At 42.7% G+C, this 25,210-nt stretch overlaps 1 protein-coding gene across 1 annotated transcript in view; it reads right to left on the bottom strand.

The window, feature by feature from the left end:
• Positions 1–25,210, bottom strand: part of cdc42bpb (CDC42 binding protein kinase beta (DMPK-like)) — a 294,374-nt gene that overhangs the window by 48,938 nt on the left and 220,226 nt on the right. The window contains 5 exon segments of the mRNA XM_084314992.1: positions 815–895; positions 1,289–1,375; positions 21,464–21,543; positions 22,980–23,077; positions 23,305–23,453. Coding sequence (XP_084171118.1) covers positions 815–895; positions 1,289–1,375; positions 21,464–21,543; positions 22,980–23,077; positions 23,305–23,453 — 495 coding nt within the window.

Below are 25,210 nucleotides of genomic sequence, written 5' to 3'. Positions count from 1 at the left end.
TCCTCGGGTGAAAGCACCAGGGTAAGCAGCCCAGCCTGGATAAGCACACTAGCTGGTACGAGGAAACGTTGGTGGTGCTGGTCACTGTAGAACGGTAGCCGCACGATACACTATACATAAATAGACTATTACTGACTTAATAGAATAGGTCGAACTCGACGGTACAGCGTTAAACTCTGATACTTCAGTTATTAATTCGCACGCGGTCTCAATGCTCTATTTGGGGCCAAACAGGCCATACTTCACCGCACGTTGTATCGTGGGTGAGGCTTCAACTTATTGGGTAACTCTACTTCTGTATTCACCTGCGCCGTATTTATACGTTAGGTGAACAAACTAGTACCAGCTTTATTCCTGTCTCATATCCTTGCGCAGAACCGTTCATGTCCAGGCAAGTCCTTGGCGGTGACTTTGAACCAGACCTTGGAGGTATGGCAATGGCGCCTGGTGGACCGCTGTCCAATAGGAGAATGAAATATTATGGTCTGTACTAGGCTAAAGGGATATTCTGTGTATATGTACAATACACAAGGGATATCAAACGATATACAAATATTATGCAATATATATCAATCAATAAATATATATATTCGGTTTAATCTGATCCTTCGTAACACTTATTGTTCGTCATCGTTTAAAAAAGTTAAGTAAAAAGTTAAAAGAAAAAGAAAAAAAAGAAAGAAAATGTTTATGTAGGAAAACTTTATTTTTAAAAGTCATAATTTAGAAATGAGATTGCATAGGTCTATGAATCGAGATCGAGATTTCGATTCATTGTGCAGCCCTATCAACCGGTGTGTGTGTGTGTGTGTACCTTTGGTGTGGTCAGCAGTGATGACTGGTAGACGGGGGAGGGGGTGGCGGGGGCAGCAGCGGTGGGGGTCCTGGCCGGCTCCTGTGTGAAGCAGGGGGGGGGGGGGGAAACAGTAGGTCACCGATCGGCTACGGCTGAGGAACGGCAGGCGCCGCCCGTAACCACAGGACACGGCATCCAGCTATGAAACTGTGCCTCAAAATATATGGTGCGGTGTCGTGTCGTACTATTACAAACAATAACCCACCGGCCACGATGAAGACACAAACTAGTAGGGACGCACCGATGCGATATTGATATCGGCCCCAGATATGACTCAAATAGCTGGATCGGGTATCAAATTTAAAAAAAAAAATATATATATATCGGATTATTATTATTATTATAAGGGAGGGAGCATCGCGCGGTGGTAATAAAACAGGGAGACGGAAGAAGAGGGAGATGATGCGTGTGTCCGGGTGTGGGGTCACTCACCTCGTGCTCGGAGGAGGTGGCGGAGGAGGAGGGGGAGGGGGAGGAGGGCTTCAGGGGCGTGGTGTCCATCATGTCGATAGAGCTGGTCTGTGGGACGGGCGAGCAGATCACACAGTCAGAATAAGTCTAAGTACTTTTTTTTTTAAGTAATACTGAAGTATATTTTCTGAAGGTATACATTGTATACGTTTATGTATTCAGTAAGTTGTGTTAAAGTGGTAGATCCTCATCTTTGTACGTTTTGGGGAAATTAATGCTAATTGACATGCATGAGTTAATCTTCTCTTCATTCATACTAACTACTGAGTTAATCTTCTCTTCATTCATACTAACTAACTAACGAGTTAATCTTCTCTTCATTCATACTAACTACTGAGTTAATCTTCTCTTCATTCATACTAACTACGGAGTTAATCTTCTCTTCATTCATACTAACTAACTGAGTTAATCTTCTCTTCATTCATACTAACTACTGAGTTAATCTTCTCTTCATTCATACTAACTACAGAGTTAATCTTCTCTTCATTCATACTAACTACAGAGTTAATCTTCTCTTCATTACAGAGTTAATCTTCTCTTCATTCATACTAACTAACTAACTAACGAGTTAATCTTCTCTTCATTCATACTAACTACCGAGTTAATCTTCTCTTCATTCATACTAACTACCGAGTTAATCTTCTCTTCATTCATACTAACTACCGGGTTAATCTTCTCTTCATTCATACTAACTACCGAGTTAATCTTCTCTTCATTCATACTAACTACAGAGTTAATCTTCTCTTCATTCATACTAACTACTGAGTTAATCTTCTCTTCATTCATACTAACTAACTACCGAGTTAATCTTCTCTTCATTCATACTAACTACTGAGTTAATCTTCTCTTCATTCATACTAACTAACTACTGAGTTAATCTTCTATTCATTCATACTAACTACTGAGTTAATCTTCTCTTCATTCATACTAACTACTGAGTTAATCTTCTCTTCATTCATACTAACTAACTACAGAGTTAATCTTCTCTTCATTCATACTAACTACTGAGTTAATCTTCTCTTCATTCATACTAACTAACTACAGAGTTAATCTTCTCTTCATTCATACTAACTACTGAGTTAATCTTCTCTTCATTCATACTAACTACTGAGTTAATCTTCTATTCATACTAACTAACTACCGAGTTAATCTTCTCTTCATTCATACTAACTACTGAGTTAATCTTCTCTTCATTCATACTAACTACTGAGTTAATCTTCTCTTCATTCATACTAACTACTGAGTTAATCTTCTAATCATTCATACTAACTACAGAGTTAATCTTCTCTTCATTCATACTAACTACTGAGTTAATCTTCTAATCATTCATACTAACTACTGAGTTAATCTTCTAATCATTCATACTAACTAACTACTGAGTTAATCTTCTAATCATTCATACTAACTACTGAGTTAATCTTCTAATCATTCACACTAACTACTGAGTTAATCTTCTAATCATTCATACTAACTAACTACTGAGTTAATCTTCTCTTCATTCATACTAACTACTGAGTTAATCTTCATTCATACTAACTACGGAGTTAATCTTCTCTTCATTCATACTAACTAACTACAGAGTTAATCTTCTCTTCATTCATACTAACTACTGAGTTAATCTTCTCTTCATTCATACTAACTAACTACCGAGTTAATCTTCTCTTCATTCATACTAACTACTGAGTTAATCTTCTCTTCATTCATACTAACTACTGAGTTAATCTTCTCTTCATTCATACTAACTACGGAGTTAATCTTCTCTTCATTCATACTAACTACTGAGTTAATCTTCTCTTCATTCATACTAACTACGGAGTTAATCTTCTCTTCATTCATACTACAGTAACTACGGAGTTAATCTTCTCTTCATTCATACTAACTACTGAGTTAATCTTCTCTTCATTCATACTAACTACTGAGTTAATCTTCTCTTCATTCATACTAACTACTGAGTTAATCTTCTCTTCATTCATACTAACTACTGAGTTAATCTTCTCTTCATTCATACTAACTACTGAGTTAATCTTCTCTTCATTCATACTAACTAACTACAGAGTTAATCTTCTCTTCACTCCAAATTGAACAGCGGTTGCCGCTGGTGATGTAAAATTAATCACTTCCTGGGAATGTAGTCCCAGACACCAGTGTTTAGAAATGTTTTATTTTATTTTTTATTATTATCTTTCCCCCCCCCCTCCTTTTTTCGATTTTCCTCCCATCCCACTGTTAGTCGTTATGCCAATTCCCAACCCCCTTCCTGGTTGTTGCGCACTCCCCCCTACTGTTGGTCCGGGAGGCCGGAGACTGTCACATGCTTTCCTCCGACGCATGTGCAGCCAGCCTTCATGACCCGGGTATACTGTAGTATACTGTAGTATACTGTATATATACTGTACACTGCATAGTATATTGTATATTATATTGTAACTCAGTTACTTCTATTCTGCATCGAACATTGTACATATGTCTATACTGAACACTGTGACCTCTATTTTTACTTCTAATTTACATGCTATACTATTTTATTTCATACTTATCTTGTCTAGCACAGTCTCTGGAGCGTAACAGTAAGAAGCATTTTGTATAAAAGTATTCTGTACTTCTGTATGACAACTATTAAAGAAACTTGAACTTGAAACTTGAAACTATACTGTAGTATACTGAATCACTGTTGTGTTACGCTATCAAGAGTTTAAATGTTTACCTTACATTGAAAACACTTGTACTCAGTATGTTAGAAGTTGTACTTCGGATCTACTTAAATACGTTGAAATGATACCCTTCATGTATTTTTGGTTACATTCGCTTACCAAAATAGTACACCTTAAAATAGGTTTACTAAGCTACAACTTCAGTTTGGTAAACGTCTAGACATTTGTGTGTGTGTGTGTATGTGTGTGTGTGTGTGTACATTAACAGCATAGTATGACTATCATACTAAACGTGCTTTGAATTAGTACATGAAAGCACTATACGCACCAAAAATACATTGTGACAACTCTCAGACAAGTACATACGGGTAGAGATATACACTTCCAACACACTTAATGTACTAAAAGTATACTTTCAGTATGTGTGTGTACATTATTATTTATAATTCTTTACTTGGGGTGTGTGCATGTGTGTGCACTTCAGACTATGAAATATTCACATGTCCACTATGGTCAGCGGCACTGATAAGGCTCCACCACTAGGTGGCGACAGGACTGAGCACAACAACACGGTACCCTTCCTGACACAGAGGGCCCACATGCTTTTCATACATCAGGCTGTGGTTACTAGAAGATACTATATTTCAAAAGTATTCTTTTTACCTGCTTAAAAGGGATAGTTCAGATTTGAGGAACCACAGTCCTATTTCGTACTCATCAATCACTTTAAACACGTAACACTACACCGTGTGTGTATTGCTAAACGATGTGCAATACATATCTACCTGATTTTAGCATTTTGTAAATGTATGAAGCACAATCTCTGGAGGCTCGTACAGAACCGAGCAGTTCACTGTAATGTACATGTAGCTGATATGTGACAAATAAAAACAAAAATTGAACTCGATGCTATTGATCAGTAGAGTCCTTTCTATTATTGATCAGTAGAGTCCTTTCTATTATTGATCAGTAGAGTCCTTTCTATTATTGATCAGTAGAGTTCTTTCTCAGCACAATCCATGCTGTTCCTCGACACCAGCTCTGGATAGTGAGCCACAAACCAATGCAAAGTCAATGAGGGTCGAGCTCCTCTCAGTACGAGCCGACTGAGGCTCACTGACATCTACTGCCACCTTGAGGCTCACCCACCAATACTTACCATTACATTACATTTCCAGGTTTTGATTGGTCAATCACACTTGGTGTATTCGTGGTGGTTTCCACAAATTCCAAATAAATGTAATCAAAATCACGATGCGGCGGTCTCTTAACAATTCGTTTTTGATTACAATAAAAAATAAATGAATAAAAAAAAAGAGGGCAGGTTTACCTTTGATCCCTCATCAATATTCCCAGTGTGTCGTTGAAGGGTTAATCAGCGTTGACCCGTGTGTTTAATTAATTGTTAGTCGGTGAAGCAGTCGGCTGCTGCTATGCCAACAGGGTTTTTTTCCTGTGAGGTCAAATGCCATACTCACTCACTGGAGTAATTCCCCTCACGTGGCTTTAAACAGCAGACTGATTATGCTAGCGACTGGGATGCTAAGGTGGAAGCACCATCTACAAATGTTGCTCTCTCTCTCTCTCTAGCGGGTAGTGGTTTCTAGAGGGGGGGGTTAGAGGAGGAGGAGGGTGCAGCCAGCGACGTAAAGGTGTGTTCCAGTTTCACATGCTGGACTAGTGCTGCTGCTGCGGTCTCACCGCGTACGACCGTCTCATTATAGACTAAAGCAGCTACTCTTTTAACTATAGGGTGGAAGGTAGAACCTATAGTGTGCGCACTTGAGCAAGGCACCAACACTGCCGGGGGTTAGGGGTTCCATTCCCTGTGTAGCTCAATGGGGAAACGCATGGCACTAACTAGGGATGTCCGATATTATCGGCCGATATCGGCATTAAAATGTGATCTCGGAAAATATCGGTATCGGTTTTCAATTTTTTTTTTTTTTTTTTTTTACATTTCTATAACCTTTATTTACCCAGGCAAGCAAGTAAGAACAAATTCTAATTTTATTTATTGTCAAAAGTATGCACAATGTGTTAATTCCACAACAAGAGATATGTAATGTTAATTACCTGAAATTATTCCGTTTTTGGGGGGGGGGGACCCTGCATATATCGGTATCGGTTGATATCGGTATCGGAAATTAAGAGTTGGACAATATCGGTATATCGTATCGGTAAAAAAGCCAATATCGAGCATCCCTAGCACTAACACTGCCAGTGTAAAAACGTATGCACTTATGGTATCGTAAGGCGCTTGGGATAAAGGCACCCGAATAGCATACGTGTTCCATAGTATCGTGCTGTTAGCACAATGGTAGCTGTTCAACAAGAGATACGATGTTCCTGTATTGATCCCCCTTGGGGGAAATTCAATTTTCTCTTCCTGCTGCTAGACCTTCCACCAAACCTTTTGTATGCTGGCAACACTGCCCCCCAGAGGGTTAGGAGGAGTACTGTGAGTAAATGGGGGAAGGAGGGCCGAGCAGCCAAAACTTACTTCATCCCAGAAGGCTAGCAGAGAGGACGCTGATGAGGACGAGTCCTTTTTTTTTTAATACATTTTTTTCAATTTTTTTAGGAAGGGGTTGAAAACACGGGGAGGATCGACAGGACAGAGAAACAACAGCTTCAGGTTTGATGGGGGAAAAGGGTTGAATGACAAATAAATAGTCAACCCACCCAGCACACCACTTATTCCAGCGCATGCCCTCAGGTCGCTACAGGTCAATTTCAACCAGACACACACGCTTCACAAACAGTTTTTCCCCCAAAGCAGTCCGAACACTAAAGACCCTGGCACCCCCCCCCCCCCTTGCAAAAACGGGCAAGCATCCGAACTGAAGTGAACATGAACTGAATTGAACCGACACTTGTTATATGCGACTGTCCTGTATGTATTTATTGTGGGGATTGTGAGGTGGGAGGGGGGCGTTTGATGTTCCATGTTGATGTCCCAGTGGTTAACCAACATGCTGTACCGCAAACAATCACCACCAACCATAGTTGAGTGGCATTAAAGTATTTTTTTTACCCACTTTTTCTCCCCATTTTTCAATTTTTTCTCCCATCCCAATTTCGTGATTCCAATTCTTCCCTCCCCTGTCTCGAACGTTGCTAGACTATGCCTCCCACTGGTCGGCTGTAGGGAGGATAGAAGCCTTGCATTACGTGTCCCCTCCGGTACACGAGGAGGCAGCCTGTCGCATCTTTTCACCGCAGCAGCTCGAACTCTCAGTGGCGAGGAGTAACGCGCCGTGGGAGGCTCACGCTGCCCCCGTCACTTCCTGCTGTAGGAGTCGCTGTCCACAACGTCCTATCCCCACCCACCGGCTTTCCCACCCTCTAACACTTGCCAATTGTGTTACTATGACGGCCGGCCGAGCCGGTAGCAACGCCGAGAGCTGGGCTCGATACCAGCGTCTCCAGCGTTAGTGGCCTTGCCCACTGCGTCACTCAGCCGCCGTATTAAAGTATCTTGTATCTTGTTTAAAAGCTCACATGGTCTCTCTCTGGAACGTGCTTCGCAGCGACATTCCAAAAAGTGTATCCTGTTATTTGCAGCCCTGAAGAGACTAACTTACTGGATCCGATGGGATCACGCCCCAATTTCCTCCACAGATCGACCCAGAATGAGGACGTGTAGGGCTGTCTTAAATACTTTGAAGCTTCGTTCGATGGGCATAGGATTCGAATGGGGAAAACGAATTTGAAAAGAAAAAAAATACATTTTTTTTCCCCCCTGCAAAAGCAAACCCCTGCCTCTCTTTGTTAACTCATTATTCATTTAATTAATTAATCCAATCCACTTTATTTATAGAGCACATTTAAAAACAACAATGTTGACCAAAGTGCTGTACAAGTCACACAACATAAAACATTATTTTGTATAAAAATAAAATATAAAAAATAAACATTTATATATATATATGGCGGCTGAGACACCGGTATCGAATCCGGCTGTCAGCGTTGCCTCCGGCTTGGGCCGGCCGTCATACTAACTCAATTGGCAGAGTCAGCGGGAGGGAAGTCGAAGGGTGGTAATCTGGACGTTGTGGACAGCGACTCCTACAGGTCGGTCGGGGGACGCCTGCACAGCAGAGACAGGAAAATGGCGGGGGCAGTGTGAGCCTCCCACACGTTACACCTCGCCAATGAGAGTCCGCGCTGGCAGGTGAAAAGAAGTGACTAGCTGCCTCCTCGTGTGCCAGAGGGGACATGTGATGCAAGGCTTCTATCCTCCCTACAACCGGCCAGTGGGGGGCACATGCGAGCAACGATCAAGACAGGGGAGGGGAGAATTGGCATGACTAAATTGGGATGGGAGAAAAAATAGAAAAAAAGGAGGAAAAGTAGATAAAAAAAAATATATATATATATTTTTTTATCTCGAAGCTTTGAATTAAAATCGAATCTCTGACCCGAAGCTTCGAATGCCAAAAAAAAAATGCAAAGGTCAGCACTGAGGACGTGTGTGTGTGTAGAGGGAGAACCTGACAAGTCCCCGTTTAAACCTCAAACAGCGACTGCAGCGGCCCAAGTTGAGCGGCTCAAGGTGTTGTAAGTGGTGTGTTTTTGTTCAAATAAGTGTTAAATAGCTCTACATTCCAACAGCCATCACTGATATAGTGTGTCTGGTCAGTAACATTGATTCTGTCAGACCATTTTTGCAGTGTGGAGTTCTCTCTCCTGATTGGATAAAGTGGGAAGGAATACCAGGAACTGTATTTTCGTGTTTACTGCAGAGTGGAGGGACTGGGAGACCCATGTTACTGACCAGACACTATATCAGTGATGACTGTTTACTGCAGAGCAGAGGGACTGAGAGACCCATGTTACTGACCAGACACTCTGTATCAGTGATGGCTGTTTACGGCAGAGTGGAGGGACTGGGAGACCCATGTTACTGACCAGACACTCTGTTTCAGTGATGTCGGTTTACTGCAGAGTGGAGGGACTGGGAGACCCATGTTACTGACCAGACACTCTGTATCAGTGATGACTGTTTACTGCAGAGTGGAGGGACTGAGAGACCCATGTTACTGACCAGACACTCTGTATCAGTGATGGCTGTTTACTGCAGAGTGGAGGGACTGGGAGACCCATGTTACTGACCAGACACTATATCAGTGATGACTGTTTACTGCAGAGCAGAGGGACTGAGAGACCCATGTTACTGACCAGACACTCTGTATCAGTGATGGCTGTTTACTGCAGAGTGGAGGGACTGGGAGACCCATGTTACTGACCAGACACTCTGTATCAGTGATGGCTGTTTACTGCAGAGTGGAGGGACTGGGAGACCCATGTTACTGACCAGACACTCTGTTTCAGTGATGTCGGTTTACTGCAGAGTGGAGGGACTGGGAGACCCATGTTACTGACCAGACACTCTGTATCAGTGATGACTGTTTACTGCAGAGTGGAGGGACTGAGAGACCCATGTTACTGACCAGACACTCTGTATCAGTGATGGCTGTTTACTGCAGAGCGGAGGGACTGGGAGACCCATGTTACTGACCAGACACTCTATATCAGTGATGGCTGTTTACTGCAGAGTGGAGGGACTGGGAGACCCATGTTACTGACCAGACACTCTATATCAGTGATGGCTGTTTACTGCAGAGTGGAGGGACTGAGAGACCCATGTTACTGACCAGACAGACACTCTGTATCAGTGATGTCTGTTTACTGCAGAGTGGAGGGACTGGGAGACCCATGTTACTGACCAGACACTCTATATCAGTGATGACTGTTTACTGCAGAGTGGAGGGACTGGGAGACCCATGTTACTGACCAGACACTCTATATCAGTGATGGCTGTTTAGTGCAGAGTGGAGGGACTGGGAGACCCATGTTACTGACCAGACACTCTGTATCAGTGATGACTGTTTACTGCAGAGTGGAGGGACTGGGAGACCCATGTTACTGACCAGACACTCTGTATCAGTGATGACTGTTTACTGCAGAGTGGAGGGACTGGGAGACCCATGTTACTGACCAGACACTCTATATCAGTGATGACTGTTTACTGCAGAGTGGAGGGACTGAGAGACCTGTGTTACTGACCAGACACTCTATATCAGTGATGACTGTTTACTGCAGAGTGGAGGGACTGAGAGACCCATGTTACTGACCAGACACTCTGTATCAGTGATGACTGTTTACTGCAGAGTGGAGGGACTGAGAGACCTGTGTTACTGACCAGACACTCTATATTAGTGATGACTGTTTACTGCAGAGTGGAGGGACTGGGAGACCCATGTTACTGACCAGACACTCTATATCAGTGATGACTGTTTACTGCAGAGTGGAGGGACTGAGAGACCTGTGTTACTGACCAGACACTCTATATCAGTGATGGCTGTTTACTGCAGAGTGGAGGGACTGGGAGACCCATGTTACTGACCAGACACTCTATATCAGTGATGGCTGTTTACTGCAGAGCAGAGGGACTGAGAGACCCATGTTACTGACCAGACACTCTATACCAGTGATGGCTGTTTACTGCAGAGTGGAGGGACTGGGAGACCCATGTTACTGACCAGACTATATCAGTGATGTCTGTTTACTGCAGAGCAGAGGGACTGGGAGACCCATGTTACTGACCAGACACTCTATATCAGTGATGGCTGTTTACTGCAGAGTGGAGGGACTGGTAGACCCATGTTACTGACCAGACTCTATATCAGTGATGTCTGTTTACTGCAGAGCAGAGGGACTGAGAGACCCATGTTACTGACCAGACACTCTATATCAGTGATGTCTGTTTACTGCAGAGTGGAGGGACTGGGAGACCCATGTTACTGATCAGACACTCTATATCAGTGATGGCTGTTTACTGCAGAGTGGAGGGACTGGGAGACCCATGTTACTGACCAGACTCTATATCAGTGATGTCTGTTTACTGCAGAGCAGAGGGACTGGGAGACCCATGTTACTGACCAGACTCTATATCAGTGATGTCTGTTTGCTGCAGAGTGGAGGGACTGAGAGACCCATGTTACTGACCAGACACTCTATATCAGTGATGACTGTTTACTGCAGAGTGGAGGGACTGGGAGACCCATGTTACTGACCAGACACTCTGTATCAGTGATGACTGTTTACTGCAGAGTGGAGGGACTGGGAGACCCATGTTACTGACCAGACACTCTGTATCAGTGATGACTGTTTACTGCAGAGTGGAGGGACTGGGAGACCCATGTTACTGACCAGACACTCTATATCAGTGATGACTGTTTACTGCAGAGTGGAGGGACTGGGAGACCCATGTTACTGACCAGACACTCTGTATCAGTGATGACTGTTTACTGCAGAGTGGCGGGACTGGGAGACCCATGTTACTGACCAGACACTCTGTATCAGTGATGACTGTTTACTGCAGAGTGGAGGGACTGGGAGACCCATGTTACTGACCAGACACTCTGTATCAGTGATGACTGTTTACTGCAGAGTGGAGGGACTGGGAGACCCATGTTACTGACCAGACACTCTGTATCAGTGATGACTGTTTACTGCAGAGTGGAGGGACTGGGAGACCCATGTTACTGACCAGACACTCTATATCAGTGATGACTGTTTACTGCAGAGTGGAGGGACTGGGAGACCCATGTTACTGACCAGACACTCTGTATCAGTGATGACTGTTTACTGCAGAGTGGCGGGACTGGGAGACCCATGTTACTGACCAGACACTCTGTATCAGTGATGACTGTTTACTGCAGAGTGGAGGGACTGGGAGACCCATGTTACTGACCAGACACTCTATATCAGTGATGACTGTTTACTGCAGAGTGGAGGGACTGGGAGACCCATGTTACTGACCAGACACTCTGTATCAGTGATGACTGTTTACTGCAGAGCAGGAGGGACTGGGAGACCCATGTTACTGACCAGACACTCTGTATCAGTGATGACTGTTTACTGCAGAGCAGAGGGACTGAGAGACCCATGTTACTGACCAGACACTCTATATCAGTGATGTCTGTTTACTGCAGAGTGGAGGGACTGGGAGACCCATGTTACTGACCAGACACTCTATATCAGTGATGGCTGTTTACTGCAGAGTGGAGGGACTGGGAGACCCATGTTACTGACCAGACACTCTGTATCAGTGATGACTGTTTACTGCAGAGTGGAGGGACTGGGAGACCCATGTTACTGACCAGACACTCTGTATCAGTGATGGCTGTTTACTGCAGAGTGGAGGGACTGGGAGACCCATGTTACTGACCAGACACTCTGTATCAGTGATGGCTGTTTAAAAGGAGGGGATGAAGGTCAAGAGGGAAGGTGGAAAAAGAAGGGGATGAAGGTCAAGGGGGAAGGTGGAAAAAGGAGGGGATGAAGGTCAAGAGGGAAGGTGGAAAAAGGAGGGGATGGAGGTCAAGAGGGAAGGTGGAAAAAGGAGGGGATGAAGCAGCGAGACTGAGGTCATCGTCCCCTCCCCCCTCCCCCCCCTCCAGCGCCAGTGTTCTGCCTCCTCAGAAACGCGGCCCCATCAGCGGTGTGCTCCTGCCCCGTGGCGGTGGCGTGGTGTCGGGTTACCGCGTGCCGACAGGTAACATGAGCCAGATTTATTCAGACGGCTCACTTCCCCCCCGGCTTTCAACTCCTTTCAGGTTGAGCTGATTGACAACATTAGAGATCTGACGACATAAACTCCCTCCACGGCTCGTGTGTGTGTGTGTGTGTGTGTGTGTGCGCGTGTGTGTGTGTGTGCGTATGTGTGTGTGTGTGTATGTGTGCGTATGTGTGTGTGTGTATGTGTGTGTGTATATGTGTGTGTGTGTGTGTGTGCGTATGTGTGCGTATGTGTGTGTGTGTATGTGTGTGTATGCGTGTGTGTGTGTGTGTATGTGTGTGTATGTGTGTGTGTGTGCGTATGTGTGTGCGTATGTGTGTGTATATGTGTGTGTGTGTGTATATGTGTGTGTGTGTATGTGTGTCTGCAGTATCAGTTTCCAGACCTTCATTTTGGTCACAATGTCTGCACTGCTGATAGTGACGGTGCAATTACCATATTGACCAGAATATAAATCCATCCTGTGAAATTACCGTATTGACCCAAAGATAAGAGCACCCGGATTATAAGACCCACCCCTTTTAGGTAGGTATTTAGCAGGGTTCCCACAGACATTGCAAAATGAAATGCAATGACTTTCAAGTACTTTTACAAGCACTATTTTTCATTTTAAAAGGGCATTTAAAAGGATCCAATTCACTTTTAAGTTTAAATGCCGTTTATTAAAAAAAGAAAAAACGGATCCAATATTTATGGCTTAAAAGTAACCAATTTTCGACAATTAGTTACAGCTTAGATTAAAAAATAAAATGTCTTGATTCAGAATTTTTTTATCATGGATGAACAAAACTTTCAATGCAAATGGTTGATTTGAATTTCAAGGACTTTTTAAGCACTTTGTTAAAAAATTGGCTGTTTTCAAGGAATTCCAGGCCTTGACTTTCTTTTAGTAAAAAATCAAGCACTTTAAGCACTTCAAGGACCTTAAAAAAATATATTGTGAAAATAGCCTGTTCCTGTGTTTTACATAGTTTTGACAGAATGAGCGATTGTCGTCACTGAGAGAACGTTAAATATAATACATTGTGCCTTTTCTGCAGCTCAGCCGTGACAAGAACCCTCCCTCTTGAAACGAATCGCGGTAGTTAACATGCGTGTGTGTGAAGAGATCTCGATATAATGCGCGCGTACAAGATGGTGGCACGCGTGTAAATATGTTCTTTTCTACCTAAAGTTGAACCTAAAATATGTTTGTATGTTATATAAAAAAATTAAGGCTGTCAAAGTTAACGAGATATTAACGCGTTAACTCCCGATTCTATTAATGCCACTATTTTTTTAACTCAAGATTAACTAAAAAAAAATAATAAAAAATCTTTTTTTTACCTTTTTTTTCTAGACTTCACTCAGGTGTATTATTGATGCTCTCATTGATACTATGTTTGTTTCTGAAGTGTGTGTGTGTGATATATAGAGAGAGGGGGGTGAGAGAGATGAGGAAGGGGCAAGAGAGAAAGAGAGCTGGGAGAGTGTGTGTGTGAGGGAGAGAGGGGGTGTGTGATTAATCAGCCCTTGTGTGGGTGAATGTAACAAGTTCCTAACGTTTTCTTTCCCCTATTATTTCATGCACACTTTATTAATTGTTTTAAATTATTATTTTCTTTTAAGTTATTTTGTGCATCACTCCGTTTTGAATTTGATGCAAATTTGCAATGCATGAGGGTCATCCGTTTGTGTTAAATGGCTGCATAAAGCAAGCATTTGTTGACTCGCATGTTGATAAGAGTATTAAAACTTGGAACTTGAAAAAGATCCGTTTAAGGTAAAAAAATAAAAATAAAATGCGATTAATTTGCGATTAATCGCGAGTTAACTAAGGACAATCATGCGATTAATCGAGTTAAATATTTTAATCGTTTGACAGCACTAAAAAATATATATATTACAATTTCTAACGACAACATTGCTGGATCCAGAATGTCTAGTCTGAAAGTTGGATCTGAATTTCATTCTATGGTACAGGTTCAGTACCACTGCCAGACGCACGATAATTATCGCATTTGTACAATAAAAGCAGCTTGCTCGTTATACAGGCACAGAAAGTGGTACAGACGCTGCTAGAATGTACTGTATAATCTAGAGTCCCCCCCCCCCCCCCCCCTCAGCTAAACACTTAAACATGTTTAGGAGATGTCAAAGACCCATATTAACTTGTTGGAAAGGCCTAACACATGTCCCCTTTAAACTCTCTTGTCTTGCCCATCGCATGTCCCCTCCGATACATGTGTAGGCAGCCAGTCGCATCTTTTCACCTGCCAGCGCGGACTCTCATTGGCGAGGTGTAACGTGTGGGAGGCTCACACTGCCCCCGCCATTTTCCTGTCTTTGCTGTGCAGGCGTCCCCCAACCGACCTGTAGGAGTCGCTGTCCACAACGTCCAGATTACCACCCATCGACTTCCACCCGCTGACTCTGCCAATTGAGTTAGTATGACGGCCGGCCCAAGCCGGAGGCAACGCCAACAGCCGGATTCGATACCGGTGTCTCGTGCGTTGGTGACGAGCGCAATGTCCGCTGCGCCACGCAGCCACCCTTGCTTACATTATTTAAAATGAAATTCAAATTAAACTGTAGCCTGGTGGGCATATTTCTGACATAATCTATATGCAGGTCCTACAAGTAGACTCTGGTTGAACTCCCAAACACTGCTCTGTGCATATAATATATAATATAATATATAATATACACATGTTGTGAAAATGAATGTTGGCATCCCATTTTTATATATATTTCTGTATATTTTGGCTGGATAGTTGTATATTTAAGATTTTTTAGAATGTATATACATACCAGAATGTATACACCGGACAGTATTTTATTCTTTATTCTATTTTATTTTTAATATCGTTATATTCTTATTCGAGTCCTATCGACTACCTAAATGTTTATCGTTGTTCAGGGTTCCCACGCTTGCCTTGAATTTTTCTTTCCATACTACTGTACCCCCTGATTTTCCAGGTACCATATTAAGTGATGATCTATAGGCCCCTGAAGTTTTCCGCCCCCATCCGCGCCCCCCCTCCCCTCACACACACAACCCCCTAGGACACCTGACTACTTACTTGATTTAAAAGATGTACCAGTCAAGTCTACATTGTAAATGCTTAGAGATTATGTCTTATTGATAATATCAATGCATGAAATAATGCAACAAGCTGTAGATGAACAACAATTTATTGAACTGGAACACATGAGCACTGGGATTGATATATGTTCTCTCTTCCACTCCTCTCCTATCTCATCCTGTCCTCCTCTCCACACCTCCCCTCGTGTCCGCTCCTGTCTTCTTTTCCTACTCTTCTCAACTCCTCGTAATCATAATCGAAATTAATCGTTGTGAGGTTGCATCGTTTCACCCCTACTACTCTTACTCTGTAAAAGCGTTTGTAAAAGCTTTTGTAAATCAAACTGGTTATCGTTATGAGAGCTAACCAGGGGCGGATTTAGGATTATAGGAGATCCGGGGCTTAGCCCAGATAGGTGCCGCCTTTTTATTTTTTTTTTTATTTTTTTTTCAAATTTTTTATTTTTTTTTGCAGGCAAGCAGCAGATTTTTTTTTTAATTTAATTAACCTGTACGTGCAATTTCCTGCAATATAGAGCCTTCAATCTTGACCAATAAAGCTGCTCTTTTCACTATAAAACTCAGTTAACCATAACGTAGTTATGGTTAGATTTATATATTGGGGGGGGGGTATATCATATTTTTCATATGATCAAAAAGTGGTGGAGCAAGAGCATACATTACATTTACATTTACATTTAGTCATTTAGCTGACGCTTTTATCCAAAGCGACTTACAAGTTCTGTACGACAAGCCATCAGGAAGGGCACAACTCTATCAGCTGAGCAACAATGTTCATCAAAGTGTTGAGTGCTACAGTGCAGGTTAGTTTATTAGGACAAGTGCATGACAGTACGGTTAGTTAGGGTTCGATTTTTTTTTTTTTTTTTTTTTTTTTAATTCAGATAATGGTTGAAGAAGTGCGTCTTTAGTCGACGGCGAAAGATTGGACGTGATTCGGCTGTCCTAACTGGGGTGGGTAGTTCATTCCACCATTGTGGGGCAAGGACTGAGAATAGGCGACTTCTCTTTGATGACCCTCCCGGAGCTTGGATAGGAGTAGGTCTGAGGCGGCCAGAAGATGCAGAGCGTAGGGGTCTTGAGGGTGTGTAGTTAGAGACCATTGACCGGAGGTAGGCGGGAGCGGTTCCCTTTGCCGCACGGTATGCTAGGTCGAGGGCCTTGAAGCGGATTCGTGCAGCAATGGGGAGCCAGTGCAGGTCCCTAAGAAGTGGGGTGACATGGGCCGACTTCGGTAGGTTTGAGCATACCTTTGCTCCCCCAAGTTCAATAGTGGGAGAGCAGAGATGCTCCGAATGCTCTTATGGCCAGGCGTCTATGATTCACTGATACAAAGTAAAATAGTGCAGTGCAATAAAATAGTTAGTAAAATAGAATAAAATAATGCAATAGTGCATTGCAATAAAATAGTTATCATCGTATTTTTTCGGGAGGCCGGTAAGGAGTGCATTACAGTAGTCGAGTTGGCTTGAAATAAAGGCATGGATCTGGTTTTCAGCGTCCTTTTGATTTATAAATGCTATGTTTCTAAGGTGGAAGAATTAAGTTTTTGTCAACTTGTTGATTGTGATTTAAAGCTTAGGTCTGAGTCTACCATGACACCAAGACTTAACTCACTCAAATACAGTTAGCAGCTGGATAGACCACAGATGGAAATTAGCTTCTGCTAAATCTGGTGCAAACATATTTTCATGTAACAATGATGAATTGTCAGAAAAAAAAAAAAAAAAAAAGAAATTAAATAGATTCGGGGCTTTTCAGAAAACATTCGGGGCTTGAGCCCAAGTAGCCACCCCCTAGCCCCGCCCCTGGAGCTAACGTTGGCTAGCTACTGTACCTGGTGCTGGCTAACTGGCTCGTTATGAGAGCTAACGTTGGCTAGCTACTGTACCTGGCGCTGGCTAACTGGCTCGTTATGAGAGCTAACGTTGGCTAGCTACTGTACCTGGAGCTGGCTAACTGCCTCGTTATGAGAGCTAACGTTGGTAGCTACTGTACCTGGCGCTGGCTAACTGGCTCGTTATGAGAGCTAACGTTGGCTAGCTACTGTACCTGGCGCTGGCTAACTGGCTCGTTATGAGAGCTAACGTTGGCTAGCTACTGTACCTGGCGCTGGCTAACTGGCTCGTTATGAGAGCTAACGTTGGTTAGCTAGTTAGCAAGATTGCACTGCTTACTAACTAACGTTGATAAACCCAGGTTTACCACACAGTTAAAACACAGCTACTTACATTTGAGGATAAACTTGCATAAGAAGTTTCACTCAAGTTTCACTGTAGATGCCAAGGCTCCATTGGCTCACCAAGCTGCCTGCATCAAATTCCAACATCCAATATACCATATAGGATGCCAAGAGCATGCTCTACAACATGGGATCATCCATTTCTATCTACAGTAAAAGCTGTTCACGTGTAAAGGGTTTTTATAAACTCATGTTAATTCTGTGCTCAATAGTTAAATTTTATTACACATCATCCAATAAAATTTTCCAGGACAACTGTTTCTATTTCCATGTAATTGGTCACTTTTGCTCAGTTTCCATGCCTTTCCATACCTGGAAAATGAATCCCATGAATCCCATGTTTTCCATGTTTTCCAGGTCCGTGGGAACCCTGTGTGAGCGATCTGCAGTGGCCGAATTTCCCTCTGGATCGTTAAAGGATTTCTATTCTATTTCATATTGCAGGACAACACGGTGTGAATGTCGACGAGGCCACGACACACTACGGCTTTAAGATGATCCCTTTAAGAGCCACCGGTGTCACGACGTGGCTGAACGACGAGGCCACGACACACTACGGCTTTAAGATGATGATCCCTTTAAGAGCCACCGGTGTCACGACGTGGCTGAACGACGAGGCCACGACACACTACGGCTTTAAGATGATCCCTTTAAGAGCCACCGGTGTCACGACGTGGCTGAACGACGAGGCCACGACACACTACGGCTTTAAGATGATCCCTTTAAGAGCCACCGGTGTCACGACGTGGCTGAACCACGAGGCCACGACACACTACGGCTTTAAGATGATGATCCCTTTAAGAGCCACCGGTGTCACGACGTGGCTGAACCACGAGGCCACAGGACTCGGGTTGGGTACCTTTCACATTTGAACCGATACGGTACCGGTACCTGTGAATCGATACCGGTACCCAACGGTACCTTTTTTCGGTACTTTAAGAAATTTAATTTACCTACCTCAGTCGTAAAAGAAAAAAAATCCAAACTTCAAATAACTACAATTTCGACAGTTTTCGGCTTGCCATTGCTCCGACTGCTTTGTTGTTGAATCAACTGAAATCCTAGGTAAGCATATATTGTGCGTGTGAACGTTGACATGAAAAGAAAAAAAGGTAAAAAAAAAAAAGTGTTATATTTGGGGAATATAACACTTTACAGGAAGGAATCCAAGGGGAAGACAAATATTTGATTAAGATATTGATAGTGGCAGCCAAGAAAGCTTTAACTAAACTGTGGTACAAGGTAGAAGTGCCGACAAAGGATCAATGGATAGAGTTGGTAGAGGGGATACAGGAAATGGAGAGAATCGCACATCTGCTGAGGCTGCAAGAAGAAAAGTTTGAATGGAAATGGGGAAAATGGGAAGAATACAGGAGGGGAAGTAACGACATCACAGAGGTTTGAAAAGGATACAAGGAAATGAATAAAAATGTAAATAAATAATGCAAATGTAGAATGGACCGAAGGACCCATGTCACACTTTTTCTTTACTCATTTTTTGTCTATTTGTTCTAATTTATGTACTGTGTACTGTCTATGAATGTTGTCTATGTATGTTGTTGAAAAAATGAAAATAAAAATGTAAGTTTAAAAAAAAAAAAAAAAAAACTTGAATCGATACTCCGTAGTACCGACGTGTTTCGGTTCGGTACCCATCCCTAGACAGGACTGAACTACAAATGTCACGCGACGCGTGGCGCAGGCGCCGACGGCGGGTCTAGAGAAAATTAGTTTTCACGTCTACTACATTGGAACCACCTTAGAACCTGGAGATTAGACCTCCCTTCCCCCCCCCGACCAGAGTAGATGCCCTGACGTCGTGTCTGTGAGAAGACCAACGTGTGTGTGACTGTGTGCTCGTAACAGACAAGAGATGAAAGGAGCGCTGGCCCCCAGAGTGTCTCGTCCATTTACGTCTGGGTTGAGGAGGGAGTCGCGGCGTTAACGGACGGAGGGAGGGACGGAGGGCGGCGCCTGGAAGGCGAGCTGAAAGTGCCGAGCGGCGTCAGAAGTGTGCAAACTAGTCCCTGATGGGAGTGTCATTCAGAAGCGTCTATACTTTCCGTAGCCGCATTTCTGGCAGACGCTCTCTGATTGGCCGACGTCAGTTTCTACACTGGACTCTTCGAAGTTGGTTAAGGTTAGAGTTTGTCTTAGAGCGTGACGGCAAGTTCTTTCGACGGTTAAGCTTAGGCACTCTTTCGAAGTTGGTTAAGGTTAGAGTTTGTCTTAGAGCATGGCGATAGAACGCCAGGTAGTTTGCAGGCTGTTCGACGCGGAAATGGGCAAAGACACAGCTCGTCACGCTATTGGGCAAACATGTCAGTGGCCAATCAGAGAGCGTCAGTCAGTGCCAATCAGAGAACGTCTGCCAGAAATGCGGCTACGGAAAGTATAGACGCCATTCAGAATGTTGTCATGGATTGAAAATGGGGGAACCTGATGTAAACAAGACAAGCGTCTTTCTCTGGTCTGCATCCCCTTAACTCTTTCAGTGCCACTCACGAGATTTCTCGTTTTTTTTATAGGTGGTTGCGTGCCACTCACGAGATTTCTCGGAATTATTATTATTATTTATTTTTTTCGATCTGAAAAATTATTGCATCACCCGAGCCTACCTGAGTATAGCCGAGCTGCGCCGGTGATCACTGTGGAAAAAAGCGCCCCCTGTCGTCTCCCAGATGACATAAGTGATTTTGGAATGGACTCAATGAAAATGAATGGGGAAACAAATCCGGTACTCCACATTTTCCAGTTCACTGATCCAGCCGGGGTTACCACAGTTCATTCTGGAGCCTCAGATCCCCGCGGATCATGGAGATCTACAGTGTCGCGTTGGATCCATACACGTATCGATTTTTTCGAATGGTGATCAGGAATTGGAATATACCAGTTGGATACCATCTGATGTCAGGTAAGGACTCTATGTTATCAGTGGTAGGATAATCGGAGTAAGTTTGATGAAGTTATAAGCTGTTTTGTGAAATGTGGAGAGACATGCTTCCAGTCTATAGTTGATAAGAGGGAGCTCTTGATACAAAGACTAAAACTAGACAAAAGGTAATAAATGTACGTTTTTAAAATTATATTAGCTGTAGTTTGTAGCTGTAAAAGTGACGTTTTCATGTAATGGAGTTAAACAGATTTATATTCAGATTTTAAAGTTCGAAGTAATATGTAATGTACCGGTATATATATATTAAGCAGAATAATTTCACTCCTCTGCTGTATCAAGAATATAAGATGAAAGTGATTCTGATATATACATATATATATATATGATTCTGATATATACATCTATATTTATAAATGATTCTGATATATACATATATATACATATAAATGATTGCGATATATACATATAAATGATTCTGATATACATATATATACATATAAATGATTCCGATAAACATATAATTAGTACATATAAATGATTCTGATATATACATATAAATGATTCTGATATATACATATATATACATATAAATGATTCTGATATACATATAAATTATTCTGATATATACATATATATATATATACATATGAATGATGGATCAGAGGTACTCACTCTGAAGGTCAGGTCGTGAGCCAGGGGAGAGGTGTTGAAGTACTCAAAGATCGAGTCCTGAAAGTCAGGCAGCTTAAGACCTGAGAGGTGGAGAGAGAGAGAGAGAGAGAGATAGAACATCACTTTTCTTTTGGTAGTGGCGCTGTCTCGAGAATAGAGTACTCCTTGTTTTCAGACCGGATGTTATTTGTTTTTCATTCTGGCCTACTTTTTCTGTTAGCCTGAAGCTATGCCTTCATCAGATCGCATGGAATACATTTTGCGACGCCGAATTCAGTATGCAGTAAAGGAATATAGCATCAGCCAATGGACATATCGATCCACCAGATGGCGATCAATAACTGGGAAATCCTTTTTGGGATCCAACTGGCCACAGGTAAGAGCTTTTTGGCGTAAATTACAGCCCGATCGGGCCTTGCTCTGATAGCCAAGCCTCTCATCAGTGTATGAGGCTTCAATAACAAATGATTATTGGTAATCAATCATCAGAAACAACTTGCCCCGCCCCCCCTTTCATGCATTCATGGTGGAACATGATATTGATCATATGCATTTAGATTTTTATCTCTAGCTTGTGTAGGGCCGAAACGCCAATCGAACTTTCCTGCACCCCTGGGACAAAAAACGTCCCAACTGTAGATACTGTACATACTGTCTTGTCTTGATTTAATGCATATCCCCTGAAATTAAGTCAGGCAGTTTTTCTGGGGCAAAAGATGAAGTCTGCATTTATTTATTTTTTTACTCTATAGTTTGCCCTGCAAAAAAACACTGCACACGTTGACCCCTTTGGTAAAAAAACATCCCTATTGACTCCCATGTTAAACACGTTTTTTGAAAACGACGCCATTGCAGATTGAATAAAAAAATAAAATAAAAATCATCTAGGCCCCTTTATTGCATTTACATATGCATGATTACTAATTATTTTCAAGATGGCCGCATTGTGTCATCTATTTCCGGCGGCCACTGCTTGTGTGTTTACTGCTTATATCCTGCAATGCCGTTAAAAAAATATTTTTATCTAAAACGATTTGAGAATGTTCTATGGAGGTCTTAGTGTGGTGTGCATGCGTGTGTTGAGAAATTAATGTGTGTGCATGTGGTCATTTGCAGCCATTATTTTGTGCATCACTGTTTTGAATTTGATGCAAATTTGCAATGCATGAGGGTCATCCTTTTGTGTTAAATGGCTGCATAAAGCAAGCATGTGTTGACTCGCATGTTGATAAGAGTATTAACACTTGAAAATTGAAAAAGATCCGTTTAAGGTAGACAAAAAAAAGAAAACAAATGTGATTAATTTGTGATTAATCGCGAGTTAACTATGGACAATCATGCGATTAATCAGATTAAATATTTTAATCGATTGACAGCACTTAATATATATATATATATATTTTTTTATTATTATTATCAACTTTCTGCTCATTCAACAGTATGCCCGTTTATAATTATGCCAATTATGCATCGACAAGTGTGCTTTCTACTGGAACGTGAGTACGTGACCTCTGACCTCTGTCTCTCTCTCTGCGGCTGTCGTCCAGCTCCTTCTGCAGGCTCTCCAGCTGCTCAGCCATGTCGCCGCTCCTGCCCTCTGACTCCCTCAGTTTACTGTGGGGGGGGGGGGGGGGGAGAGAGAGAGAGAGAGAGAGAGAGAGAGGGGGGGCAGAGGATAAGTTCAGAGTCAAGTTGTAGAATTGGAAGCACAATCAATCTCCTCCACATTGCTGCCTTGGTCCTCCTCATCCGCCCGCTCTCTCGCTAACTGGCTGACCCCCGAGAGGAGGAAGGTGGGGGGGCTGACCCCTGAGAGGAGGAAGGTGGGGGGGGGGGCTGACCTCTCGAAGGAGATGTTGTTGGCCTTGACCCGGCGCAGCTCGTCCTGCACCAGCTGCTTGGCCCGGATCTCTCCGTCCAGCGCCGACTGCAGCTCCAGCCGCGCCGACATGTCCAGCTTCTGGCTGCGACGGACCTTCCAGAGCGGGTCCTGAGGGGGGGGGGGGGGGGGGGGGGACAGGCTGGTCAGACTCTGAGGGGGGGACGGGGACGTCTGCAGCTAAACTGAACGAGTTCCACGTTTTCAAGTTTGTTTATTAATTGTCATAGTAAAATACAGAATACTTTATCATGAAATGCTTGTTTCTGTATGAGCCCCCGGGAGTGTGCTTCATACAGTAATGGATAAAAAGTATAAAATAGAAAAAGTCAAAAGTACGTAAAATAAAGTGTTCAGTCAATATACAATAATATAGAATATACAATACAGAGTAAAAAGAGTAACAGTGAGGTACGATGCAGAAATGGGATGAGGTACAAACTTAGGGTAAGGTGCAATGAGGTATGAATTGTAGTGCAAATCTCTTTATTACTAAATATAAAGTGTGTTAAAGTGTCTAAAGTGAGTAAAGTGGGTGATGTCTGCAGCTAAACTGAATGAATGAAGTTTATTTTTCGGTCTTGTTTACAGATAAATCAAAAACACACTTGTGTGGACTTACAAAATATATATTTTTTTTAAATCACAAATGTACATATTCAAGGTAAACTCACACACAAAATCCAAAATCAATGACGGAAAAAAAGCAATAGGTTGAAGCACATGCTTATTTTTGACTATCCTTTACAAATTCTTTAAACATTTAAATATTTTAATATAAATAAAAACAATTACTTAAAATATGCTGCAAGATCATTTTTTTTGAAAAAAAAAAAAAGTTAGATGTTTTATTCAAAACTGTACTCCTGAATTATTTGATCCTAAGGCTTTTTTAAATCTCCCCTGAGAAGTACACAACTTCAACCCATCACTAAGGTTATTCCATAATTTAACTCCCAAAATGTAAACACATCTTATGTATTCTTAAAAAAAATAACTAATGTAAAAGCTAGATGTGTTTAAATTTTGGGAGTTAAATTATGGAATAACCTTAGTGACGGGTTGAAGTTCTCAGGGGAGATTATTCAAATATATAATTTTTTTAAGAATTTTCTTAGCACGAAAAATGATTTCCAAGGTTTTTATGTACACCATATCTACAACTGAACGCGCTGCCCTCTATAACTACAGGTAATGGATGTCTGCAGCTATGGGTGGGTGCTGGGTGCTATGGGATGCTGTCGGTGGGTGTGTGGGATGATAAGGGTGGGTGTTGGGTGCTATGGGTGGGTGCTGGGTGCTATGGGATGCTGTCGGTGGGTGTGTGGGATGATAAGGGTGGGTGTTGGGTGCTATGGGTGGGTGCTGGGTGCTATGGGATGCTGTCGGTGGGTGTGTGGGATGATAAGGGTGGGTGTTGGGTGCTATGGGTGGGTGCTGGGTGCTATGGGATGCTGTCGGTGGGTGTGGGATGATAAGGGTGGGTGTGGGATGATATGGGTGGGTGTCGTAAAAAAAGAACTACATTTACCACTAGGCAGCCTGTTGTTCAGTACAGCAGTGCTATTGGCTGTCGCCTTATCCCCGTCACGGGTCATAGTACCAAGCTAGCTAGCTAACATTAACGTTAGCATTATGTCTACTGTCGTGAACCATTTTAAATCGGGGCATGTAGAGGAGTTTCGGGAACGAGTAAAATGTGCAGGTCCTCTTCTCAGACCTGTGGGGCAAAGCACTGCACACATCATGCCGGCTAGCAAGCTACACGTCACGGCATGTTGATACGATAGTAGCCCCTTTCATGACTGATGCACTCGGACAAAGGTATACAGGAGTTAGGAGTTTCGAGAATGCCGGCTAGCAAGCTA

This window comes from Notolepis coatsorum (genome assembly GCF_963971535.1).
Source record: "Notolepis coatsorum genome assembly, chromosome: 5".
NCBI lineage: Eukaryota > Metazoa > Chordata > Actinopteri > Aulopiformes > Paralepididae > Notolepis > Notolepis coatsorum.
Note: the sequence above shows the minus strand (reverse complement) of the source record. Positions and strands in the feature narration are given on the sequence as shown.